The sequence below is a fragment of the Ammospiza caudacuta genome, chromosome 1, assembly GCF_027887145.1.
Source record: "Ammospiza caudacuta isolate bAmmCau1 chromosome 1, bAmmCau1.pri, whole genome shotgun sequence".
Classification (NCBI taxonomy): Eukaryota; Metazoa; Chordata; class Aves; order Passeriformes; family Passerellidae; genus Ammospiza; species Ammospiza caudacuta.
The window spans coordinates 25,486,837-25,509,636 of record NC_080593.1 but is presented as its reverse complement, the minus strand read 5'-3'; the positions used below and the strand labels follow the sequence as shown (position 1 = coordinate 25,509,636).

At 39.9% G+C, this 22,800-nt stretch overlaps 1 protein-coding gene across 4 annotated transcripts in view; it reads right to left on the bottom strand.

Annotated features, from left to right (window-relative positions):
• DYNC1I1 (dynein cytoplasmic 1 intermediate chain 1) overlaps nt 1-22,800 on the bottom strand; it is a 186,439-nt gene that overhangs the window by 140,936 nt on the left and 22,703 nt on the right. For 2 of the 4 annotated variants that reach the window (XM_058825604.1, XM_058825611.1), the window contains exons 4-6: nt 21,465-21,606; nt 4,546-4,605; nt 499-614 (exon numbers count right to left, since the gene is read on the bottom strand). In XM_058825604.1, the coding sequence (XP_058681587.1) occupies nt 499-614; nt 4,546-4,605; nt 21,465-21,606 (318 nt within the window). The remainder of the gene's footprint in view (nt 1-498; nt 615-4,545; nt 4,606-21,464; nt 21,607-22,800) is intronic. The other 2 variants (XM_058825619.1, XM_058825626.1) reach the window with 2 other exon arrangements.

Here is a 22,800-nt window from a genome sequence, read left to right as displayed (position 1 = left end):
GAGAAAGAAAGAAAGACTGTCCACATCAAAGTATGCAAACCTCCTTTTTCAGTGTATGAAGCTAAACTGCATCTTCTCCCTAAGCTTCACCTACAGCAGGGGGACACAATTACCCTGATCAAACAACTGAGGGCAACATTCCAACACTGCCTCTTTACAAAGCACAGAATTTATAACTTCCTTGAGAAAACATAAAAAAAAGAAATAAAGAACAATTTTAATTATATTCATAACGATTTATTTTCAAAAATGTTCCGATTAAACTGCTATCTAAGCACAACCCATTGTAAGTCAGAAGTAGTTTGGTTCCACCTCTATTTAAAGTGATTTTTATAATTATTCACATCAGAACAGACATTAATCACATAAACAATAGCTGCCTTGCAGAAAACACATGATAAGCAGCTATGTTATGACTTACTATTATTTTTATTACATTCTTTAACTTGGATGCAAATTTTCTATTAAAATGTTTTTTTAAAAAACCATAAATCTTACCTTCAGACTGATGTGTGGCCAGAGGTGTCTGTGTCTCCTTGGAGTACGATACCACCTCCCGGGGTAAGAAATCAACCTGGGTAATCTTGGACACCCCTAGTTTGTGCAGTCTGCGTCTGAGGTGAAACACACAACATCAAAAAGTCAGTCATGGTAAATGTAAATCAGCACCAAGAACAAATGCTTGCTGCTATGGACAGGATAAAAATACTTCAGTGTTTGTAAAGGTGAAACACAACAATGCATGAGAAGTACCTCACTGCAGTGAAGAAAATTAACCTGGGAACCATTTGCCATAGTAAAGTCCAATTGTTGAACCTCTAGATCATGCTGCTGAGAGGGAGTGCAAATGGGAGAGAGAAATGGCCTGCTTGTGTCCCTCTTAACATGCAACAAAATTTTCTTTCACACCATCATTACTATGATATTCTGTCTGCTCAAAGGAGCTCATCCTCAGCCTGGGACACACAGCTGTGGAAAGGGTACAGAGGGTTTAAACCAGAATGAATTAAACTGCCAAATGTTCAGCTGGGAGCAGTAACAGAGTCTTTAACTGGCAAGGTGTGTCATTTCCATAAAGAAGGAGATTCTGCCTTTTCACAGGAACCATTAATAGTGGCCTTGAAGTAGGTTTATAATTAAAGTGTAGTCCTAATGCAAGGGCTGGAGAAGAGCTAAAACATAACTGCAGCAGAGCAACTATTGCCTTCTATTTTGTCTACTTCCCTTGCTTTAAATAAACCATAGGAAATAAATCAGTGAATCAAACTGTAAGTGGGCAAGGGAGAAAGAAGAGATGCACTTGAGTATGGCCATGAACACTTTTAGCTGTGCACAGTTCACTCAGCAGCAGGGGAAAAAATCAGTTTATTTCCTGAACATTAGCTGACTGTTTGCAGGGAATGAAGAATATAAAAAGGTTACTTGGAAGTGTTTTACTGGAAAAAAGGCCAACTTTTAGCAGAGAAATAATGCAAACAAAATAAGAAAATTAATTAAATAAGGCCAGCTGCCTGAATCAACAAGTGCGAGCACACTTGTGCACTTATAGGGAAATAAATTCCAGGACACAATGTTTCTCAACTTGCCACATTATTGAAGAGATAAATTTGGAAAAACAGAAAATTCTTACACATTATCCATATCCTCTTCATTTTCCAGGTTATCAGAAGAAGTCATAGGGGTTTTGACCTAATTAATTTACAGTGGTTTAGGTATTCAATTAAGATTCATGTCTGAAAGGAAATGGGAGTCTAAAAAGGAAACTGTCATCACTGGATAACACCTACTGAATTTTCAGCTGCATCAATAATTTTTTTTTTTTTCCAATCTGTTTTACTTCCTGGGTTGTTATTAAGCTGACTGCAATTAGATTCAGTAGGTAATAGGTACAAATCAGCTGTATTGTGTAACAAACCACTAGAGCAGAAACAGTTGTGGCTCTGAATCTTTCCTCTTTTCAAAGAAGAAAAATTAACAAGTCTCCCTCCTTACAACCATCTCTGACTTTGCCAATCTGAATAAAATCTACAATTGTCTAAAAACTCTACAGAAAAACTTCTACCTCATTACTAGGGGCAGAAAAGTTTCTCCAGCTGGCAAAAATTTTAGTAGTTTTACATTTTGTAGCTGCTTTAACTTACGGTCTGTGTGAATTCAATCTTTAATAAATATCTCACCCCAGCAAACTCTCATGTGCTTTTCCCTCCCTCAGCACCAGGTGTGCAATCTCTGTTGCCTTCTTGGTCAGTTTGATTTCCCTGTGCATCAGTCCCCTGCTGCCCCAGGCTCCTCTTTCCATTTACTGAGGTTCTTTGCATTGAAAGAGACTCTTGAAAGTGGTCTTGGTTAAGTATAACCCCTAATTAATTATGTGTCTAATCTGGACCTAATTAGAACCTCACCTAATTCTAAAACAGTTTCACATGAGGTCACTCTGTATCTCCTGGACTGCCTGCGGATGGGGAACATGACCCTAAAGGAGAGCTGGATTTAACTGCTGGTTGGGTGAATTGAAGCTCTGCCCACTGTGTCCCAGAAGTGAGCTACTTCCCACAGCACTGTGCTGAGACAATGCATGGAATTCCTCATCTGAAACACTTCCAACACACCAACTGCTGGTGCCTCTACAAATGCCTTGTGCCACCCATATCCTGTAATTACTGGTGAAGACTCAGAGGTCCTTCCTCATCTGAAGGAATGTGATCTGTTGATCGCTGATTGCCTGTGTCTAATTGCCACCTCTAATTGTTCTCATGTTACTAAAAGTTGGCCTAGCCTTTGGTCCCAAGCACTCGGGGACAACTGGAGCTTCCTTTCAATACCTGGACTTTACCAAATATGTGCTGTAATGTTCAAGCCTTTCATTCTTTTTAGGGCAACACTAAAAGGTTTATTGTTTTCCCATCCCCATTTTTCATCTGAGGTGCTCATAATTCTCATAAATTCAATAAATATTCATCTTAGAGAGCCCATAAGCTTTGAAGGATTCCTTTCCAAACTGCTAATGGGAAGTCAGTAGGAGGATAGAGACTAAAATCCATACATGAAAACTGATTCTTCTGTCCATAGGTATCTTAAGAAACATGTATCTGCTAGAAGTGTTTTGAGACACACATCATTTAATTGCTGACTGCAGGATTTCTTTTGCATTGGTTTTGTTGGGGTTTTTTTGCTCTAGTCTCAGGACATTAGAGGAAAGTTTAACTCTGCCTTGGGTTTGAAGACAGTTTTCTTTCAAAAGGGACAGGACATCCATTACAATGTATGCCTGTGGATTTGCTCTTTGGCATGCTTCTTTTCTGCCTCTGCACTGGTTGCTGGTAATTGATTGAAGTCTCTACATACAGAGTAATCTTTTTGTGAGTCAGATAAAGGAACTTGCTTTGCACAGCTGTTTGAGAAACCTTGCTCCTAGGAGTCCTCATCTTTTAATTCAAACTTCTGTAAAAAAAGCAGCTGGGATTTCTATAAAGTTTCTGTAGGTTAAAATAGCTCAAAAAACTCTACCTTTTTGGTACAGCCCAGGTAAAGTTGTAGATGTGTGACCTATTTGAAGTCACACTCATGTGTAAACTACAAACATTCCTAGGAGTTCTAGATATGGAGAAACACTTCTGTTTAGAAAACTCTCTGGATACTTTCCTTGTGGATCTTCCCTGGTGAATAGACCTAACACACCTAACTGCAGCAGGGAGCACTGTCAATCAGCTAAAGGGAAGCTGTTGTTTTTCTGACAGAATGGTGAATAAAGTAGCAAAAGCACGAGAGAGTTGCCTGGAGACTCAAAACAGACAACCCTGTAGAATAACACTGGTGAAACAAATTTTTCACAGCAGTGATTTTGTTTTACCTATGACTCATGCTGCTACCCACCCTTTTAGGGGAACAGGTTATCCTAAATACCTCTGCAGGCAAGCATTTCTACATAATTTAAATAAACTAATTTTTTCACTTGTTGGGGTAAAGCAGTCCCAAACTATAAAATATTAATTTTAGCTCTATTAAAAATTTCAAAAGACTTCATAGGCCTGAACTCAACCAAGATGGCACTTACTCTGGGACTATGATCATACTTAATTGTACAATTTTAAACACACAAACAGCTCCTAAGGGAAAAGGGGACATTGTTACTGCATATGGAAACAGCCTAACTATAACCAGCAGAAAGGAGGAGGAAAAGTATCTTGCAAATGATTCAGAGAACAGTCTGAATCAACAGGTACAAACAAGATCAATGTAACTATACATGCACATATATGCCACAATAATAACATTTCATCTGAAATGAAATAGTTATTTGTATTGTGTTTCAGGCAACAGAAATAGCAATTTGTCTTTTCATAAGGTTGTTTAAATAGCTGGGTTGTTTCCCACAAATATGACTTTGCTGAAGCTTCTTATTTATGAAACTTAAAAAATGAAACTTAAATTGTGGTCTTTTTGACTCAAAAAAGCAAATGAAATTCACATACAACCAGCTCAGCTAGGAAGCATTTCCAACATAATTCTTGCAAAGAAAGGATAACAAAAAGAGCTGACATATACCCAAGTTCAGAGTCAGACTGGAGTTGCAGCACTGAGGGGTCTGTGTCCCATTGCAAGGTCCTAGGGTGGTAATCAGCCGTGCAGCACGAAGGGGAGGGAAGAAAAGAACACACAGAATTAACTGAAAGGATGAACAAAACCCCATCTCCTTCGTTACATGCTCTACATAGTACATTCAACCTCCAGGTGCAAGCAACAGCCACCATATGTCAAACAAGGTTTGTATGTCAAACTGAGACAGGGCAGGCAATTTAATAAAACCACATATTATTGATAAACAGAGGAAAAAACCTGGATTTTCTGTCACATATTGATTAACTAAACATGGGGTTGGGGTTTTTTTTGCTTTTCCTGAAAAATTGTAACTCTTTAACTTAGGTTGATGGATTCACAATAAATTATAAAATCTGCAGGCACTATTTATTTATGTTTTTATGATAAGGTAGACTGAGCACTTGCCATGAACTCCACTGAAGAGTCTATCCCTTCACACACTCCTGAGACAGACAGCAATCCATCCTGTACACATGCTCTGGGCAGGAGCATCACAGAGTGCACATGACAGCAAATGGCACACTGACACCAGCTCTGACACACTCTGAGGGCACCTGGGACAAACAAACAAATCCTTTTTCTTTTCCTCCCAATAAAATTCCTGGGGAAGAGGCTAATAATACATCTGAGAAAATCAGATCTATGACAATCTCTCAGATGAGGCTATCACCAAATGTACAAACGTTCCAGAGGTGTGGTCTGAAGTGAAGATGTTGCTCCTTGCACTGCAGTGCAGTTTCCCATGCAACCAGCTCTAAAACACCTTGCAAACACTCACAGAGCCTTTAAAGAGTCTTGTGAAATATTCAGAATCCTTCAGTTTAGAAATGCAGAAACTGACATATCGGGGCCAACATTTTCAAAAATGCCTTCTCCTTCCCTGTCTATTAATTTCACTTTATTTTTCCACACTCAGGAAGCCACATCTTATATGCAAGAAAACTGCCAGAATCCATGACAGAATCAGGAACACTCAAGTGGCTCCTCAGCACCTTTTGCTGTAGTATGGATACTAGATTATGCACTGCTCTCACTAGCAGAGGGTAGAGTAAAGAAAAGTGCTCCTTCCCTAAGCAAGCAAGTCTTCATGAAGACATGCTGGAAAATAATAGTTGTCAAAATTAAATCCCCCCAAATTTCTTCTGAAAACAAATTTTGAGGATATAGAGATGACAATATTACCAGGTTCAGCCAAAACTAGCTATAGAATCAGCTGTGGTCAATATACACAAGTCTTTCTGCAACAATAGCAATCTCTGCCAATGAATCACTCATATAAACCAAGAAGTTACTGAATTAGTTCAGAAATAGATCTATTAAAGCCAAATAATTATTCTACCTCTTTTCCTCAGTAAACTCACCCATTCTATTACCAATATTAACTCGCTCTCTTGACAGACAGACAGGGGCATGTGCTGCACTCTTGTCATTTCAGAATGAAAAAGAATCAATCTCAACACCCTGTGCATACAAAAAGAATGAAATCCTGTAATGCAAAGCTACTTTCTCATGCCACATAAGGGCACTCATTTCCCTCAACTTATGATCCATAGTAATATTTATCAGGATAAAAGAATTTATACTGGTAAAGAAAAGCTTCTCCAAAACTAAACGGTATTATAAAAGGTCAGCAATAAAATAATACAGCAAGAAATAACAGATTTTTCCCTTGTAACTTGACTGCAGTAAGTACAGTGGAAAATGGACCTAAGATCTGAATGCCTGATGCAAGGCAAAGGCATCAATGACTAATGCATTATAGATACTCCATTAAAAATTCTATCTGTGTGAAGATTGCTCTTGTAATGTCACCAAGGTCAGCTGCATATATTAGGACTTGCTACATAAGTGCCAGTTTCTAATTTTACTGCTTCCTAGGGGCTACTCATACATTCATGTCCAGGTTTTCCAAACTCATAAAAGAAAACACACATAACTGATTTAAGTTTCCTCCCTCCAACATTCACTTTCAAACCTACAGGATTTGTAGGGCAATAAAGGCTATTTCATTGGAAAGAACACCATTATAATTCGATTAAAGCAAGAGCTTGCAACAGGTCTGTGGAAGTACAGTCCCTATGTTCCACCTCCAAGAATCCAGGCCAGGCCACCTTTACCTGGTACTTTGATAAAAATGCCCCAAAATAAAAAAAAAATAGAGATCTCCAACACTCAAGACAGCACTCAAATCCCAAAACTATGGGGGCAGCACTTGTGGTTCGGGCCATCACAGGCTGACATGTATAGAGACATTATTTAAGTATTTATTATCTGGATTCTCATACACAGCCTTCACCACTCTGGACACTGATACCTACTTTTAATAGTAATTCTCCTTGACTCCTAATTACATCTGTTTTCAACAGTTTTAATGCATCTGCAAAACATTTCCCAGATTTGTGCTCCCTGGTGCATCCCTGTGTTACCACCTGCACAGGTGTGAGGAAGAGATGAGGAAGCAGTCTGCTTCTCTCCAGCTTGGCTGAGCAATGCTATCACACAAAATGAGGCTGCAGGTAACAAATCTTCAGGTTTCAAGTCTCTCGCCCTGGGAACAGAACACAAGTGGCTACACTCAGGTAGTAAAGGCTGCAGAGCACAGGGAGTGACTCTGTTTCAAGGAACACTACTGATTTGTTCTTTGTCTCTTCCTGGCACCTGAAGAATGTCATCAGATCAAAATGAAAGTGAGTGAACAGTAAAGATGTAATCTGGACCTGCAATTTAGCCAGTTTCCATGGCAATAACATCAAAAAAGAAAGAAACAGATTCTTTGAGGTTTAGCAACCCAAAAATGATGTTGAATAGCCTGTGCTGTCATCCTGACTGGAAAATTAAAGCTAATCTGTTTGTGATGAACAGCCATTGCGTACGACATTCCCTGATCATATGGATGAGCACCATAGTTACGCTTGTTCTCCTGTGGCCTCTCCTCAGTGGGGATTTTGAAATGCCACTGGACCTCAGCAGAAAAGCAGCTTTTTTCAACTAGTTCATGAGTTCCTCCTCCAGACCATTCTTCATGAGGAAAAGGACTAGGTGCTCTTCTTTTTTCTTTCTTACTTCATAAAAGAAGACTGCAATGGCTTGACTTCCATTCACCCAGAGACAGAGGCAGAGAAGGTTAAGTCACAGACCCTGAGGACAAGTGCATGGCCTAGGAGTCAGCAGGCAGGCTGAGGTGCTCCCACTCTGGACATTTCAGAGAGCACAAATTGCTCGAGGTTCCCCTAAATGGATTCAAAGGATTTTGGCACAGGTCCATGTAGAAGAGATGAAAAACATTTTAGTTGAACATTTTTATGGGGAAAAGAGAGGAGCATTAGACCGAGCAGGTAAAAGCAGTGCTCCCTAGCAGTCTCCAGTCCTGCAGACTCCTCCCAGGGATGAAGGGAGTGACACAGGCATGGCAAGGATCCTGGAAACTCACAGAGCAGCACAGTCAGGGCTAAGCCAGATCAGTCCGTTTCCCCCAGCCAGACAGACGGACACTATTTTAATCAGAACTACCCAACATTGTTTCAGAGCTGGGTGCTGTGTCAGTCTCCCACATAGTGGCAAACAGTAGCCCTGTGTCATGGTCCATCCCCCTTGGACATGTTCAGTGCACAACAGCTGACTGTTGTGTCTGAAGGATAAAAAGCTGTATCACTAAATAACAGATTGTTCTAAAGCAGCACAAAGGGAATGAGGGCTCTTAGATGTTGCACTAAGAAGACAAGGTACAAGTGTTATTACCTCTCTTTCAACTGATCTGCTTTCACTCTCTTCCTTCAGATAAGCATCTCAATAACCTATTTTTTCTCAAATTTAGGACAGTACTAATGCTGGTGCTGTTTTAGCACTAACTACTCAAGAAGCAGCAGATAATTTTGACACATCATCTTTTAATAACCTGAAGAAAGAAACCAACAAGAGGAAGAGGCCCAGATGACATATGTTTACTGAAGTTAACAACAACTGAATGTTGTTATTTCTTCTGAACTCAAGTCCAAGTCCAAAGCATTAGGAAGATTTTCAGAGCACAGTTCTAAAAGGACAGAGAGCTGTTACAAAATCTAAGGTGGGAGGAATTTGAACAGAAGCATTCCCTTTTCTGTAGCATTGTTATTATTACCATGGAAAAACAGGCACTGCCATATGTTACAATGCTCTGTGTAACCTTACCTCCAGAAGATTTTATTCTGATTGCATAATGTCAATTATGTAGATTAAAAATGTGGAAAAGACTAAAATAAACTACAAATAAAATAAAACACTTGAAACCTTTTGGAAAATTCCCAACATCAGAATGCATTAATGTTCCACCTCCAAGAATCCAAAACTGTCTGGAATCCATGAGAACTCTTCAGCTGATTTAAGCAGCTTTGGGTCTGGCCTTAGCAGTAGTGTATGAAACACGTACAGCATCAGTTCCAATACATATCCTTAGTAATCTGCCATCAAAAAGTGATATTTATTATCTGTAATCACCACCATATCGCAACAGAACTTGGCTCTGGGTACGTGCCCCAATCCAACACTGTTCATGTGCAACATACTGACAGCTTAGTTGTGATTCTGCTTCCCTGCAGCCAAAATCAAATCCTGCCTCATCTGTTGCTGATGCTGCAGAACATCTGTTCTGCATGATTTCTTTTCTCCCCCAACTCCCCTTTCCCAGGTCAAGAGCAGCCAGGCCTGAAAATCCATGTTTCTGAAAAAAAGGCTCCTCACAGGAAAAGCAGCAAAGTCTGCTTTCCCAGGGGCTTCTTGCAGGGCAGAATCCTCTTTCCAGCATTGCAAATCACACCTTCAAGCAGAACTGGAGGAAAGCAAACACCATATTCTGGCATCTCCTGTCACCAAGAGCTGTTGTGCTCTCCAGACCAGGAGAAAACTGCACTGACAGTGTACTGAGACCCGAGGTATCTCCTGAACTGAGATACCCATGTGTGTCCCTGATGAAACACCATTAGAGCTGACAGGCCCCAAACCAAGCATCTCCCCTTGCAGCGACAGCAGTGTCCTAGAATGACCCTTTGTATGGGAAACAGCAATGTCCTCCTAACCCTACAATTCTGTGGCAGACTGTGCCATGACTCCACAGATTAGGCTGTGCCACAGTTTTCCAGGGATCAAAGGCCAATCCACTAAGCAGAGCATAGACTGTTACCAAACTGAAGCAAAGAGACCAGAAATGAAGGTGGGACTCCCCCGGAGCATATGGACTCACCTATCCTGTAGGAAGTCTCAAGGCACCTTTGCTTACTGGAGTAGTATTTCTAAAAGGATGTGACTGTGACTAGCCTCATTCTCCCTATCTGTTGTAGGAGGGAATCTTTATGCTGCAGGAGGCGTTTATACAATCTTCAGGCACCTAAATGAAGGGCTCCACCAGTGAAACATTACCGTGGGCTCTTTCCACACAAACACAAAGGCAGGAGATTGCTCCGTGCAGCAGCTCCAAACACCCAACTTAGACTCCAGTTGTGAATAGGTATTAGAGCTGGTTTGTATCTTTACTGTTCACTCTCCCTTTGATATGCTGAGAAATAGATAAGGAAGCAATCAGCTGCTACTTGCAGCCTGCAGGCTTCAGTCTGCTTCATGCTTTCTTTTCTTCTAACTTCAAATGCAACTAGCAAAAGAAGCGAATTAGGAAAAATGAGCTAAACAACAAGCCCAAACCTGCAGAGAACACAATTCTGGCTTCTGACTTTGATGTTTAAAATTACAATTTTAACCCTGGATTACAATTTCCAAAAGATTCAGAATTGCTTACATTAGGAACTCTGCACCTTCATACTGATGGCACATCGGAAAACATGTTACACCCAAGTCATACAACCTTGAAAAATACTGGTCACAACATCTGTGAGATAAGAGACCTCTTTGAAAATCACCAACAGAATAAAATGCTAAAATGTGCATGAATTATTTTTTTCAATATGATACCAAATATTGTCAGCAATTTGCAATCCAGTAGTATTTGTAGCTCCAATGTGTAATCTATCATGTATCTAGACCAATTTTTTTTTCAATGTCTGAATACTGCCAGAATTAATTTAAGGCTGCATAATTATTTAGCTACTTTAAAGAGTTCTACCTAGTTTCTTGTGTCACTTTCTCCAAAGCTACTAACTTGCTTCTGATTAAATAGAAAAATCTGAACTAAGAAACCGTTGATGAGAAATTATTGCAGATGTTTAAATATATGTGTGTACAGATAAGCTATTTGTTTTTATTAATTTCACTCTACATTTTTATAATTTTAATTTTCTCCGCTGTGATTTTCACTTGCTGATATTTTTGTACATTTGAAGTGTGTCTCCACAACAAACTATACAAAAATCCAGGAGATTCAAAGCTACTAGTCAGAGATGGAAAAGTACCACTTGCCTCAAAGGATGGTTTGCATCTAAGCCACTATTCTGCTGCCATTTGTGCTCTGTTTTGCAGATCTGTTCCACTTTGAAAGGATTGGCAAAAAGAAAATACCTTCCTTGTGCTGCTTGTTTTCTGAAGCACACTATAAGCAAGATGGCAATCAGCAGTGGGGCAGGATTTGTGCCTCTCACTTGTGCTCCTACAGCAAAGTCTGCTCTGACTTCTCTGAGCACTCCTGTGTTCAGAGCTGGGCTGCTACTGCTAATCATAAAATAAAATGCCTTAATGCATGCAGAGAACAAGGAGCTTGGCACCACTGCTGGAGCACAGCCCGAAGGTTTTGCTTGGGTTTGCATTTACACTTCCAAGCAGGCTGACACCTCTGACTTCCAGTCTTCATCAATAAAAAGAGCAACTCTGACCTCCCTGAGAGCACAGCACTATCTTTTAGCTGCCTGGCAACCATAAGAGCCCTTTTCAGAATGCCATGAGTTTAAAACACTTTATTTTTTTTAAGGTATAGTTATGAAAATATCATGGACAAATAATATTTAAAACACGTGTATTTCAAAATTCTTCTTGAATCAAGGCTATGCTGCAGAATGGATTTAATAGTTTTCAAAAACCATTTGATTTTTAAATCAGGGTGAACAATTCTGGCAAGCCTGCAATGATAAGGATGTACTGCAGGACCAATTGATTCCTATTTCACAGAATTCTACTAATTAAATCAGAAATTTAATTCATCCTATCTGCTGAATTTATCTGCTATATTTGAAGTCTTTCCTTTGGTTCAGGTCTGCATTACAGATCTCCTGGCAATATCATACTCACACTTTATATTCTATAGCTAAAGAAATCTTAGTCTGCAAATTTATGCTGGTTTACCAGGAAGGTCGCTGTGGGCAGCTGGATCTGTGAGGACAGAAGGTCAAACAGAACTGACACAGATTTACTCTGAGTGCCAGATACCAAAATGGTCATTTTGAAAGTGCAGTAAAAAAAAACTAGGTTCAGGGACAAGGCACAAGTTGCTTTATTCCCTTAGCAAACCTTGAAAATTCTTTTTTGAAACACTATTTTTGTCTTGGTTTTTATACCAAGAGTAAGTCTTTGCAGCAAAACAGAACTCAAATGATCACAAATATAAAGAAAGAACTTGGCAGAAATTTTATGCGCTATCAGCTCATGCAAATGCTTGAAAGGAACTTCAGTACTCGCATTAGGAGTCTTTGATCCAGACTCCATGGATATGCATACAAGGAAAGCTTTCTAATAAACTTCAAGGGACTTTGAATACAATTGCACAAAAGACAAAATCATATTTAATAGTCAAATCTAGGAAAGGCAATCCATAACCTTTCAGAGGACTCAAAGAGGTAACATGAAGGTTGGAACCTACAACTTTTAGTCTGGTATTATTCAGCTGAAGAAGAAGGTGAAAGATTTCAGCAAATTTTCCATTTTGTTTTGGTACTAAAATCCAGTAACTACTAGCTGGAAGAAGAGCTGGTGTTTTCCTTCCTTTATACAATTTATTTTGTGGAAGAAAAAGCAAAATTGTTACAAAAGAGATGAGATTTTGCTACAGTAAGGGCTGAAACAAGAACTCACTGTATGAGAGTTATCAAAAATTTTTCACATAACCAGTCAAAATGTCAAAAGTTCCCTTGACCCAATGATCTGACTTTCAAGAGACAAGCTCAGAAATTATTTTCTGAGTTTGAACTATTAAAGTAAATAAGTACATCTGAAATTTATGAATCAAAATCATTTTTAAATGGCAAACCATTTATTTTCATAGGTTCTGCTTATGGAAAATTTTATATGGCATACTTAGACTGTTTCAAAACTCCTTGGGGAAAAACACAACAAAAAAAACCAAAACAAAACAAAAAAATAGCAATATCTCCCCAGTGGCAGCAATTTCCACTTTACATATTTGAAGGGATATCCTAAAAATTGCATTACTGGAATAGTTACTCATTTAATAATTTTATTTTATCAGATAAAACATGAAATTGCGAATGGAAATTTCCTAAGGTCTTTTTAATAGGCTAGAGAAGGAGAAAACATTAATATGCACAAACTGTACCAGTTTAACTATATTAAAGAGTTTAAAATGGGAGGTGATCTTACACAATTTAATTAAATTAAGATGAAATTCAGTGCAAGAGATCTGTTTAAGCTGAGCTGGTCTTTGCAAGTAAGTTACTTTGTTTTAAGAGGATTAGTATTTTAGTCCCTAGAATCATCTGATTGTCTGACTAAATATATTATGATATGCCTGTAAATAACTAAAGAGAACTAAGTATAAATGGGCTGCTAACCTAAATGGTTAAGTGGGGCTTTATACATTAATATTATTTTCTTCTGGATGCAGCTGGGGCTCAGGTTTCCAAGGCATTTTACGAAGCACCCTGGGAATGGCAATCTTTCCTTCTCCTTTGATTTATAGCATGGAGATGCTTGCTAATGAGAAAAATAATCAAAGATCTGGAGGACTGAACTCTATCAATCCTTTAGGAAGGAAAGCATGAAAATCCTTAATGATGCCAGAGGCTCACATGCTAAAAGGATTGCAGATGATTCTAATTAATATGGACCATTCAGACTTTGTAACTGGCACGCACCGAAAAACACTCCCTGCTTTCTAGGTCAGATATACAGACACTTGAAAGCAGCTGCCAAATATCAGTCCCTAAGGTGTCTGCTTCTGTTTATGGGCTAAAAAAATCCAGCAAAAAAAATAACCAAACTGGCAGGGAGAGGCTCTAGGGCTAAATATTCATTGAATGTAAAGGAGAAGGATTGTAATTCTTCTTTTGCAGGGAGAAATGGAGGGAAAACAATGTAAGAAATCTGCCCTCCCTCAGCCTTGCATCCTAACCTGTGCAGGGCAAGCTGTGATGTGCAAACAGCCCAACAGCCACCCACTGCTACCCTGTAAACAGCCTGATGTGGGGAAGTGTGAGAGTTCAGCAGAGTTCCCAGGCCAAAGCCAGCAGAGACAGCCAGGGTTCCCCCTGGCAAGGGGAGGATGCTGACACTGTCACTGTTCACAGAAGCCATCACTATTCAGCTCAGGAAGGCTTAAGGCACGATTTGGCCTCTAAGTCTGCTGGAAACTGTAAAATGAAACGTGTGCCAAGCCATCCTGACAATGGAGTTGTGGTAAATTAAATGGGAAAAAATGTAACAGCTGGGTGTTATTAATTTCTGTCCTACCATGTAATGGTGCACACCCCATACCAAGCCCAAAGCCACCAAAACAGAGTGGCAACACAGTGTCCCAGAGGGCATCCCATTTATCTCCAGTCACCAAGTAGAAAACTTCTCTTGACTCTGCACTGTGAAAAACTGCACAACAGTCCCTAGGGTTACGATCCTTCTTTGTCTGAATAAAACACCATGCAAGCAAAGTTTGCCATGAAGCAGTTATTTTCCTTCAGTCTTTCCTGTAGTCTTCACATTGTTCTGTACTTCCCTTTGGCTCAGCCCATTTATGAAATAAGTATGCCACTAAAGCAGCCATTTAGAAAGCATTTTGTACATATAAATTGATCTTACAGAAAAGCACCATAAAGGAAATAATCCACTACAAATAACGGTTACAGCTGCTGCTCCTGAGGCAATACATCACAGGCCCACTTGTCCTGGAACAAGTGAAGAAGGATGCCTGTCATTTCTGAATGTGGGAACACAATGAAATGCTGGTAATGCAAAGCTGAGTGGCAGTGATGAAACAGCATCACTGCACAGAACCTGTCAAATGCATTTACTTAATGATAAAGTAGCTGAGCCCGAGGAAATGTGGTTCTGCTGGCAGTGGTTTTAGCAGATCTTTTAGAAACAGGGTTTTGCTAATGTCTGTGAGAGATGTTTTCTGCAGCTAAAGAGAAGATAGGAAATATGCTGTATGGACTATTAAAGGTCATCTACTACAATAATCCTACATTCCTGTACAAGTGAAATTGAGACCAGAATCTACCCTTTGCCTTCTTTATCTATCTAATTAAACAGCAAAGTAGACACTTAAAAGGGAGAAGGGCATTCTGATACCCTTTCTTCAGCTTGTTAATGTGTTATATTACTGTTCTAACTAAGAAGCTATTTGAAAACTAAAGCTGAGTTGCCAAGTATGATTTTTCAGGAGAAAAAGGACACAGCTCAAACACTTTGATGGTGTGTAGATGTGCTGATGAGAGACCATAGAACAAAAAGTATCTTTCTGATTTTAAATATTATGTAGTAAGAATACACTGGAGTAGCGATAACTTTTTTTTTTTACTTTCAGAGAGCAATATTAAATACAAAATCCAAAATAATTACATTCTTTGACTCATATGGTGCCCACATTCTCCAGAGCTATCTCTTTCCTTTTGATTGTGTATCTGAAAAGCATGAAATGTTTGTGTTTGACAGTCAGAAAAGAAGCAATGTGAGATTAACACAAGACTGCTCTGTGTGTGTTTAGATGCTGCAAAATAAATCAGAATACCTATTATTTATACAAAAATGAGTAAACAATATGCTGCAGAGAAAAAGGACTGGAATCATATCTGTTTCTTCCTGCACCAGGCCAATACAATCTGGGAGTGAACATCAACACAGAGAAAGAAAATATACCCTAGTGTATTTCTTTTTACAACAAAATGGCTCAAAGCGGCCATGGTAGATGGAAGGAACAGGATCACATCTGATGAAAACATGCACAAATGCAGACTTATACTGTCAGCAAACTTCAAAACAGAACGAGACAGAAGAAGACATGCTCTCAACTCTCTATCAGTGAGGACATCCAACCTGATGTGACAGCTGCTACAATATTCCCTGGAATACAACTGGGAACATCAGACTGCAAGATGAACTGATGTAGTGGACAAAAAAATCATGCCACGAGCCAAAGCCAAAGGCCATACTGCTCCTTAGAGAAAAGTGCTCCAGCATTGAAGACAGCTGTTCTATTTCTAGGATTGTTCATTTAACATATTTTATGCAGAATTAAAAAACTAGTGATTATGAGATAATCAGGATTCCAGAGTGATCTAACTTCTCCAGCATTTTACTGCTAAAAAATCTCTTTGAGTAATCCAGTTTCCTTTTGTTTTTTGTTTTCTTTGCTACCTAATGCAATGCTCAAGCTCATTCTCACAGGAACTTTCATTAAATATTTAGAGCTTCTTCCAAAGAAGGGCTAACCCTGCTTTACTGCAAGTACGCTTTGTACACTGAAGGAAGTGAATCAATTTCAGTGCATAAAACTTATCTCAAAACCTGTGATATCAAAGGAACAACAACAAAAATCAGGTAGGAGCCATTTAAACCAAATATTACATTGTAGCCTAATCCAAATAAGAACAATAATTACAGAATGAGTAGCTGTAGCCAAACAAATCCACAGCACAGTCCAATGGGCTATGAGAGAAATAGCACAAAATAATCCGGATTACATTATTTTAGCAGATAAAGCACCATTTTGAAATAGCCATCTTCTGAAAGAAGCCACTAGAAGATTAATAGCTTTGTCTTTATGTGAGCCCACAAAACAATCAGGTACCTAAACTTATGCACAGCAAAATACACAAGTTAGAAAGCAAAAGAGCACAGATAAAATTCTTGCAGAAAGAAGGGCAACCATTAACCTTTACACATCCAAGACAGCTGAGCCTGGTGCAATTCACTGAGCAGATGGAAGGCAGGAAACCTTACACCCAGTCTAATGGGATTCTCATGTTCCCCAATGTACAGCAGGAAGTGCTGCACACATGGGACTCCACTGGACACACACACACACACACAATTCACAATAAATGAGATGCTACTGTGCAAACCTACTACCGTAGGATAGTGAAAATAGCTGGGAACATCCTACACGTTCCCAGGAACACATAGGAGCAGTGAAGCATACAGGGCAAAATGGGCCACAGAGATAAATCACACTTTGGTCCCCAAATGGAGCTCCTGGCAGCATGCCCCATGCCAGGTGAGCACAGGACTCCCTGTTGGTAACACAGGCACACACACCAGTGCAGGCTGGTGTGAGCCCTGAAAACTACCCAGCCACAGCAGCACCTCCTCCCAGCACAGAGCTGTTTCTGCTGCCTTATGCTGGGTTGGCATGCAAAGTGCAGATGGACCCTACCTGAGCCAGGATAGGAGGTCTCTCCAGAGAGCTGCTCAGCCCACAAAACCTTACCCTGCACTGCCTGCCCCTGAGGCACTGTACAAGGATTGTCCTTGTGCTCTTCCTCGCACGACACAAACCCAAAATTCATGGCTGTCAGTGCTGCAAAGACGAGATTTACAAATACCTAAGGTATGCTGAGTAGCAGAATGTACCTCTCCATGGGCACATTTCATGGTGCCTCAATTATATTAGTTAGTGTCCTCTCTAGCATACTAGGGTAGCAAAAGTTCAGAGTATCCATAAGGGAGATGCATACAGTTATTACAAAGGAGTTTTATATTAATAGAGACAAATTTGTGTTTCACACTGTGCTACAGCATAGGACCTCTCAGCAAATGCCTTTACCTCAGCCCTTTTCTTCACAGGCATTCAAATCTCCACTGAAGTTGTGCATGTCTGTGCATTTATAAGATGAACATCAGCAAGAGAACACATCAAAATGCTTACAAAATATTTAACAAACCAAAACACTTATCCTGAAAGAGCCAAGCATACTCTATTCCAAGGAGAATCTCCATTCAATCCTGCAACACTGTCTTATGAAAAATGAGTAATGTCTGAATACATCATATAAGAAAGCTCTGTGAAATGATCCATCTATTCAGAGATGGATATCTGCTCAGGCTCTGTAATTTTTCCATCCTCTCTGTATAGCACAAGCAACACAGGCATCAAAAAAAGCAAAGTGGGATGTACAAAGCAATGTGGAGACAGGTAAGTTGCTCTCTGAGCAACAACTGGGCTCCAATGAATTGTTCAGTGTAGCCTGGTAACTAAGAGCAGCACCAGAATCAAAGGGTAACACACCTCTGTGTACCCAGAAATGATCCCCAAGACCACAAAAACAGATACAAAATGTGGCTCTCCTGTCCAACTGAAATCGTTCAGCCAGCAGTTTCTAGAACAGCTATCGATCTAACATCTGCTTATTCTTACAGTCGCTGTCATGGCTCAGGGGGAAGCTGGAATGCTGCTCAAACCTAATATTTTCCCAAGTGACAAATAGCAAAATGGTACTAGAGATTAAGCAGTAAAAAAAATCCCATAGAAACTTGGGATGAGTAAGACAGAAATGGTTCCACAATTCAGTGCTATTACAAAGTCCACCCCATTTCTTCTCCTAATACAGTGAATGGCATCAGAGAAAAGATAACAGTGCTCTGGCTGTTGTGCTGGAGATAATGGACAATGGTCCTGAGGATAGCAGCACTACTGGTCTGTAGGTCCCATGGCAGAAGTGACTACTGTGACCATGCAGCTTTTCTTCCTGTGTAACAAAAGGGCTGTACAGCTTTATGAATGAGTTATTGTTTGACCTATTATCTGCCTGTTTGCCACACACATTATCCTGGACAAGCAACAACCAGTGATAGAAGATCCCACACAGTCTTTAGGTAAATTTGTCTCACTATTGAATTTTTTTCTGCTTTATATTTCTCCAACTTCAATACCAAACACTTTGCTGCTTCCACCTTTTCAGCTGGAGGAGCCTGTTTTTTCCTTTGTAGATATTACACTTGGTGAGCAAGTTGCCAGTCAGTTTTCATCTTGCAAAGTAAGACTGAGATCTGTGGTTCCAGGACTACAATTACTTAAAAATGTTCAAATTCTCCAGTTTATAAATTTTCTTTCCTGAAAAGCAGATGTCATAAACCTGTGTAAACCTGGCTGAATTATATTCACTTTTATATAAGGCATCACATATGCTTGCTGATCAAAGCATATCTCAAATATACTTGGTGATAATGGGACCAACAGATTAAGTCTGTGAATTACCAGAAGTACCAACAACTCTAAGAAATATGAGCATGCCCTAGTTCTGTACCAGAATCTGGTCCCTCTCATGGGAACTTATGACGATCTCCTGCATTCCTCAAAGCTTCAATAGAGCCTCTCTCCTGTAACAAGCCAAAATCTGTGACTTCACAGCTTTTATTTTTTTTTTTTTTTAATATCCATCATCTTCCTCTGGGGAACACTTCAGCAATGAGTAACCAGACTGCTTGCAGGATTTCTGCCAGGCTGTGTGAGCCTGTCATTCCTGCAGCAGCAACAATGGACAAGCTGTGATCACTGAGACTGGGGCATTAGCAGCTTTGAGACTAATCTGCTCTCCTCTAAAGCCTGAGCTCAGCCTAGAACAGAAAAGGGAAAGATCTAACAAGCGTGATGGCATGGCAGGGGATCCAGCAGAAGTGTCCCCTCTATCACAGAAAGTGAAACGGAAAAATAAATTAAATTGAAGCAGGATAACCTTGTTTATACAGATAACAGGGAATATATGCAGTAGTCAAAACAAGTTAGATGCATGGTCTGGGCACCTATCAGAGAAAACAGCTGAGGTGGTTTGATCCTATTTACCCATTGTGATGACAGTTCTACATCTTCCTCTCAGTATCTGACACTATCACACATGCAGGCCTGAGTGCACCTGTTCACACAAACACTGCCTGCAGTGCACATCTACCTGCACCCAGTGACATTAATTCCACTAACTGCCACTCAATACTATCCACTGGTTGCAGACATTCCCCAGGGCCTGGACCAGACATCATTTCCATTACAAACCAATCACTCCAGGCAAAGATCTGCAAGCAGCCTTCCTGGCACACAGCACAGCCCTTTCAATACCTGAGAATATGCCAAGCAAACTGGGACACTACAAGCAAGGTCTCAGGATTCCCACTGAATTTGTAGTACAGCCACAAGAAGCTGGAAAATGGATCCAAAGTGAAAGCCCAGAATGCAGAACATCATGAGCTCAGAAGGAGGGGACAAACTCCATTCTCCTCTGAAAGAACATGTGGTCATGTGCTCTCACTGCTTGTTGCTGATGGACAGCCAAACAGCTAGCGTGGGTAACAGCCAAATAAATTCTTCCAAGAGCCTTTTTTTAACCTTAGTAGTAAAAAAGTTACAGCATTAAGGTTCAGAGGAAAAGCAGGAATTCAGAAGTCTTGTCAGAGCTTCACACAGGACTATGGTAAATAGGTTCATACTGAACAGCAGGCTGTACTTTGCTTTAAAAGGATTTTTGTTCTACTCAAAGCACTTTGACTTGCTGAAATCTACTGCATTTACTTATGAAGGCAGAATTACACTATTTTCTCTCTTTTAAACTGCTACATCTTACAAGCTAGGGCTTTTCACTTAGCAACCTCCACTTCTAGAGAGTAGACCTGGGAGCAGGGCTGAGCTGATTTAGTAGCAGCTGTGCATCACCCACATCACAAGGGAGAGTGTCTGCATCTGGCTGAAGGGGACACAACATACTCTCTGCTATGGAAGTGTGATTTTACTAAGCAGCAGGCTGGTGTGGCATGAAATCTGGTGCTCTGTTACATTACAGTCTATGTCTGGAGAGGCATTCTATGATGTCTACTGAGCACTGTTAACTACAGAGAGCAATCACTGCGCTTTCAAGCCATTAGCAGTCTTGGCTCACAGACTGGATGAGCTGGCAGCTCAGCCCTATGTTGAATTAGTGTGATACAAAAAGAGCTATTAGGATCTGTCTTTTACATTTCTCAAAACATACATTATAGCTGCTTGCACCTCTTCTTACTTGAACATACCCTTGTTTACAAGCAGCATCCTCACATTCTCCTTTCTTTTCTATTCCAGAGAAGGAATTCTTTTGGGATTGCCACTTCATTTTTTATTTCCCCGATGGAAACAAAAATAAGATTACTCTTGTTTCCATCCCTCACACACATTCCACTTTCCAACAAGAACAGAGCTGCTTCCCTTCCATTCTGCATGGAAACTCTCCAATATCCAGAATTTCCAAGGCAGAATTGCCAGTGGGTCCTGGGATGTTTCAGCCCGCTCCTGTGCAAGCTCTTCTCTGCCACTGTCAGTGGCACACACTGCAATGAGCAGTCACAGCAACCTGAGGCAACCTGGTGTTACACGAGGAGGAATGCCAAGGGGACTGGTTATGTGAACAGAGAGAACTCAGCATGAATAACAGGTTCTACCCCTGGGCACATCTCCCTTTTGTTTAGTGTATTTCCAAACAGCGTGAGAGCTTCCTGTAGGCCATTTCAGAAGTATAAATTCAGCTCTTGCTTCCACTACAAGGTTTGGGGCTCAGAGTTAAAGATCCGTTTGTTGCATGCATTTATTTGCCTCACATCTAAGACCACTCTTGCTGGATGGTAGCACCCAGTGGACAATGCAGAAACAAACGTACACATTCAATACAGCATGTTCTTATTTACAGCAGAAAAGGAAAAAATGGGCGAGTAAGAGCAAAGTGAAAAAAACCTCACATTAATTCAAGTCTGTTAACTCTGTGTCTTACCTTCCTATGGGTCCCAGATCCCCTGAGTCCTGGCTGCCTGCGTCACTGGGTGTGCTCACTGATTTCGAAGAGGGAGACATAGGGGTTGGGACTAAATAATGAAAATAACAGGTATCCCATGTTAACACATGCAGCGACTGCACTGATGAAGAGCAGTGTCAGACAAATCAAAACCAATGGACCAAAATGATAGTGGATGGATGAGTAGGAGAGTTTGAAATGGTGAAAGCAAATAAGGAAGGAAAGAAAAAGAAAAGGAAGAGAGTCAAGTGAATTTTAAGTCTTCTGGAAGTGTTAAAACTGACATGTATCTAGACAGGACTGAAAGCCCAATGGGATTCTACAGCTAATCAATGAAGAAGATACCTGTGGAAATAAAATAGCACTTGTTTGCTTGAGTCTGGTTTGAAGTTGACTTGCAAAAGATTTTAAAGATATGAAGAAGTATCAGGGGCTTGTCTTGTCAAAATCTAAGTGAACTCTTCTGGTAAAGTCACGTAGGCAACAGAACAAGCATACTTTTCAAATTCTGAATTTAAATCAAAAGCCAGTGTCCATTAGATATGCTCTACGGCTGCAGTGTGGAAATGACATCAAAAATAAAAGCTAAATAAGGAAATCAGCTAAGTTAAAATCATTTCCCAAAGGTGCTGAGAAGACACAGTTTACTTGCTGATTGTTTTCTTAAGTAATGTAGGTCATATAAAATTTCCATTTTGGATGGGACATGATTTCAACACTCAAGGAAAAGTTTCCCTTGGTTTAGACACTATTTGCCCAAGCTCTTGAAATGATTTTCTCTTTGCCTTGCCAGGGCTTTTGAAGCATATTTCATGCAAAGGCAGTTTTGTTTCCTGAAACAGGAAAGGAAGTTCATAGCTCAAGGTCAGCCTGAGTTAAAGCTCTTCAGCAAAGAAATAATAAATAAAAGAGTAAAAATATCCTGATTTCTTTTAAAATGGTTTCTCAAAAATATTAAAAATTAAGAGATGGCTCCAGTCAAGATTTAAAGCAAGTATTCTTCAAAGCAGCCACATTGAATAAAACACAAAAAGAGAGGGTTTTTTTTAATGCAAAAGCAATGTTTCCATTTGGTTCAAATCATGTGCATTTCTTTTTATAGATTTAACAGAGTAAAACTTTAAAATACTTTGTTATGCCTTACAATGTATAATGACAGACCTGTCAAGAGATTCGGATTTTCCATATGGTCAAGCATTTAATGCAGATTCTCCCTAGAGACTGTCACAGAAATGACTGCAGCATGAAAAGTGAATTCATCTTTGTGACAGCCCTTTGGCAGGTTACAGGTATGTCTGGTTGTTTACATATTCCA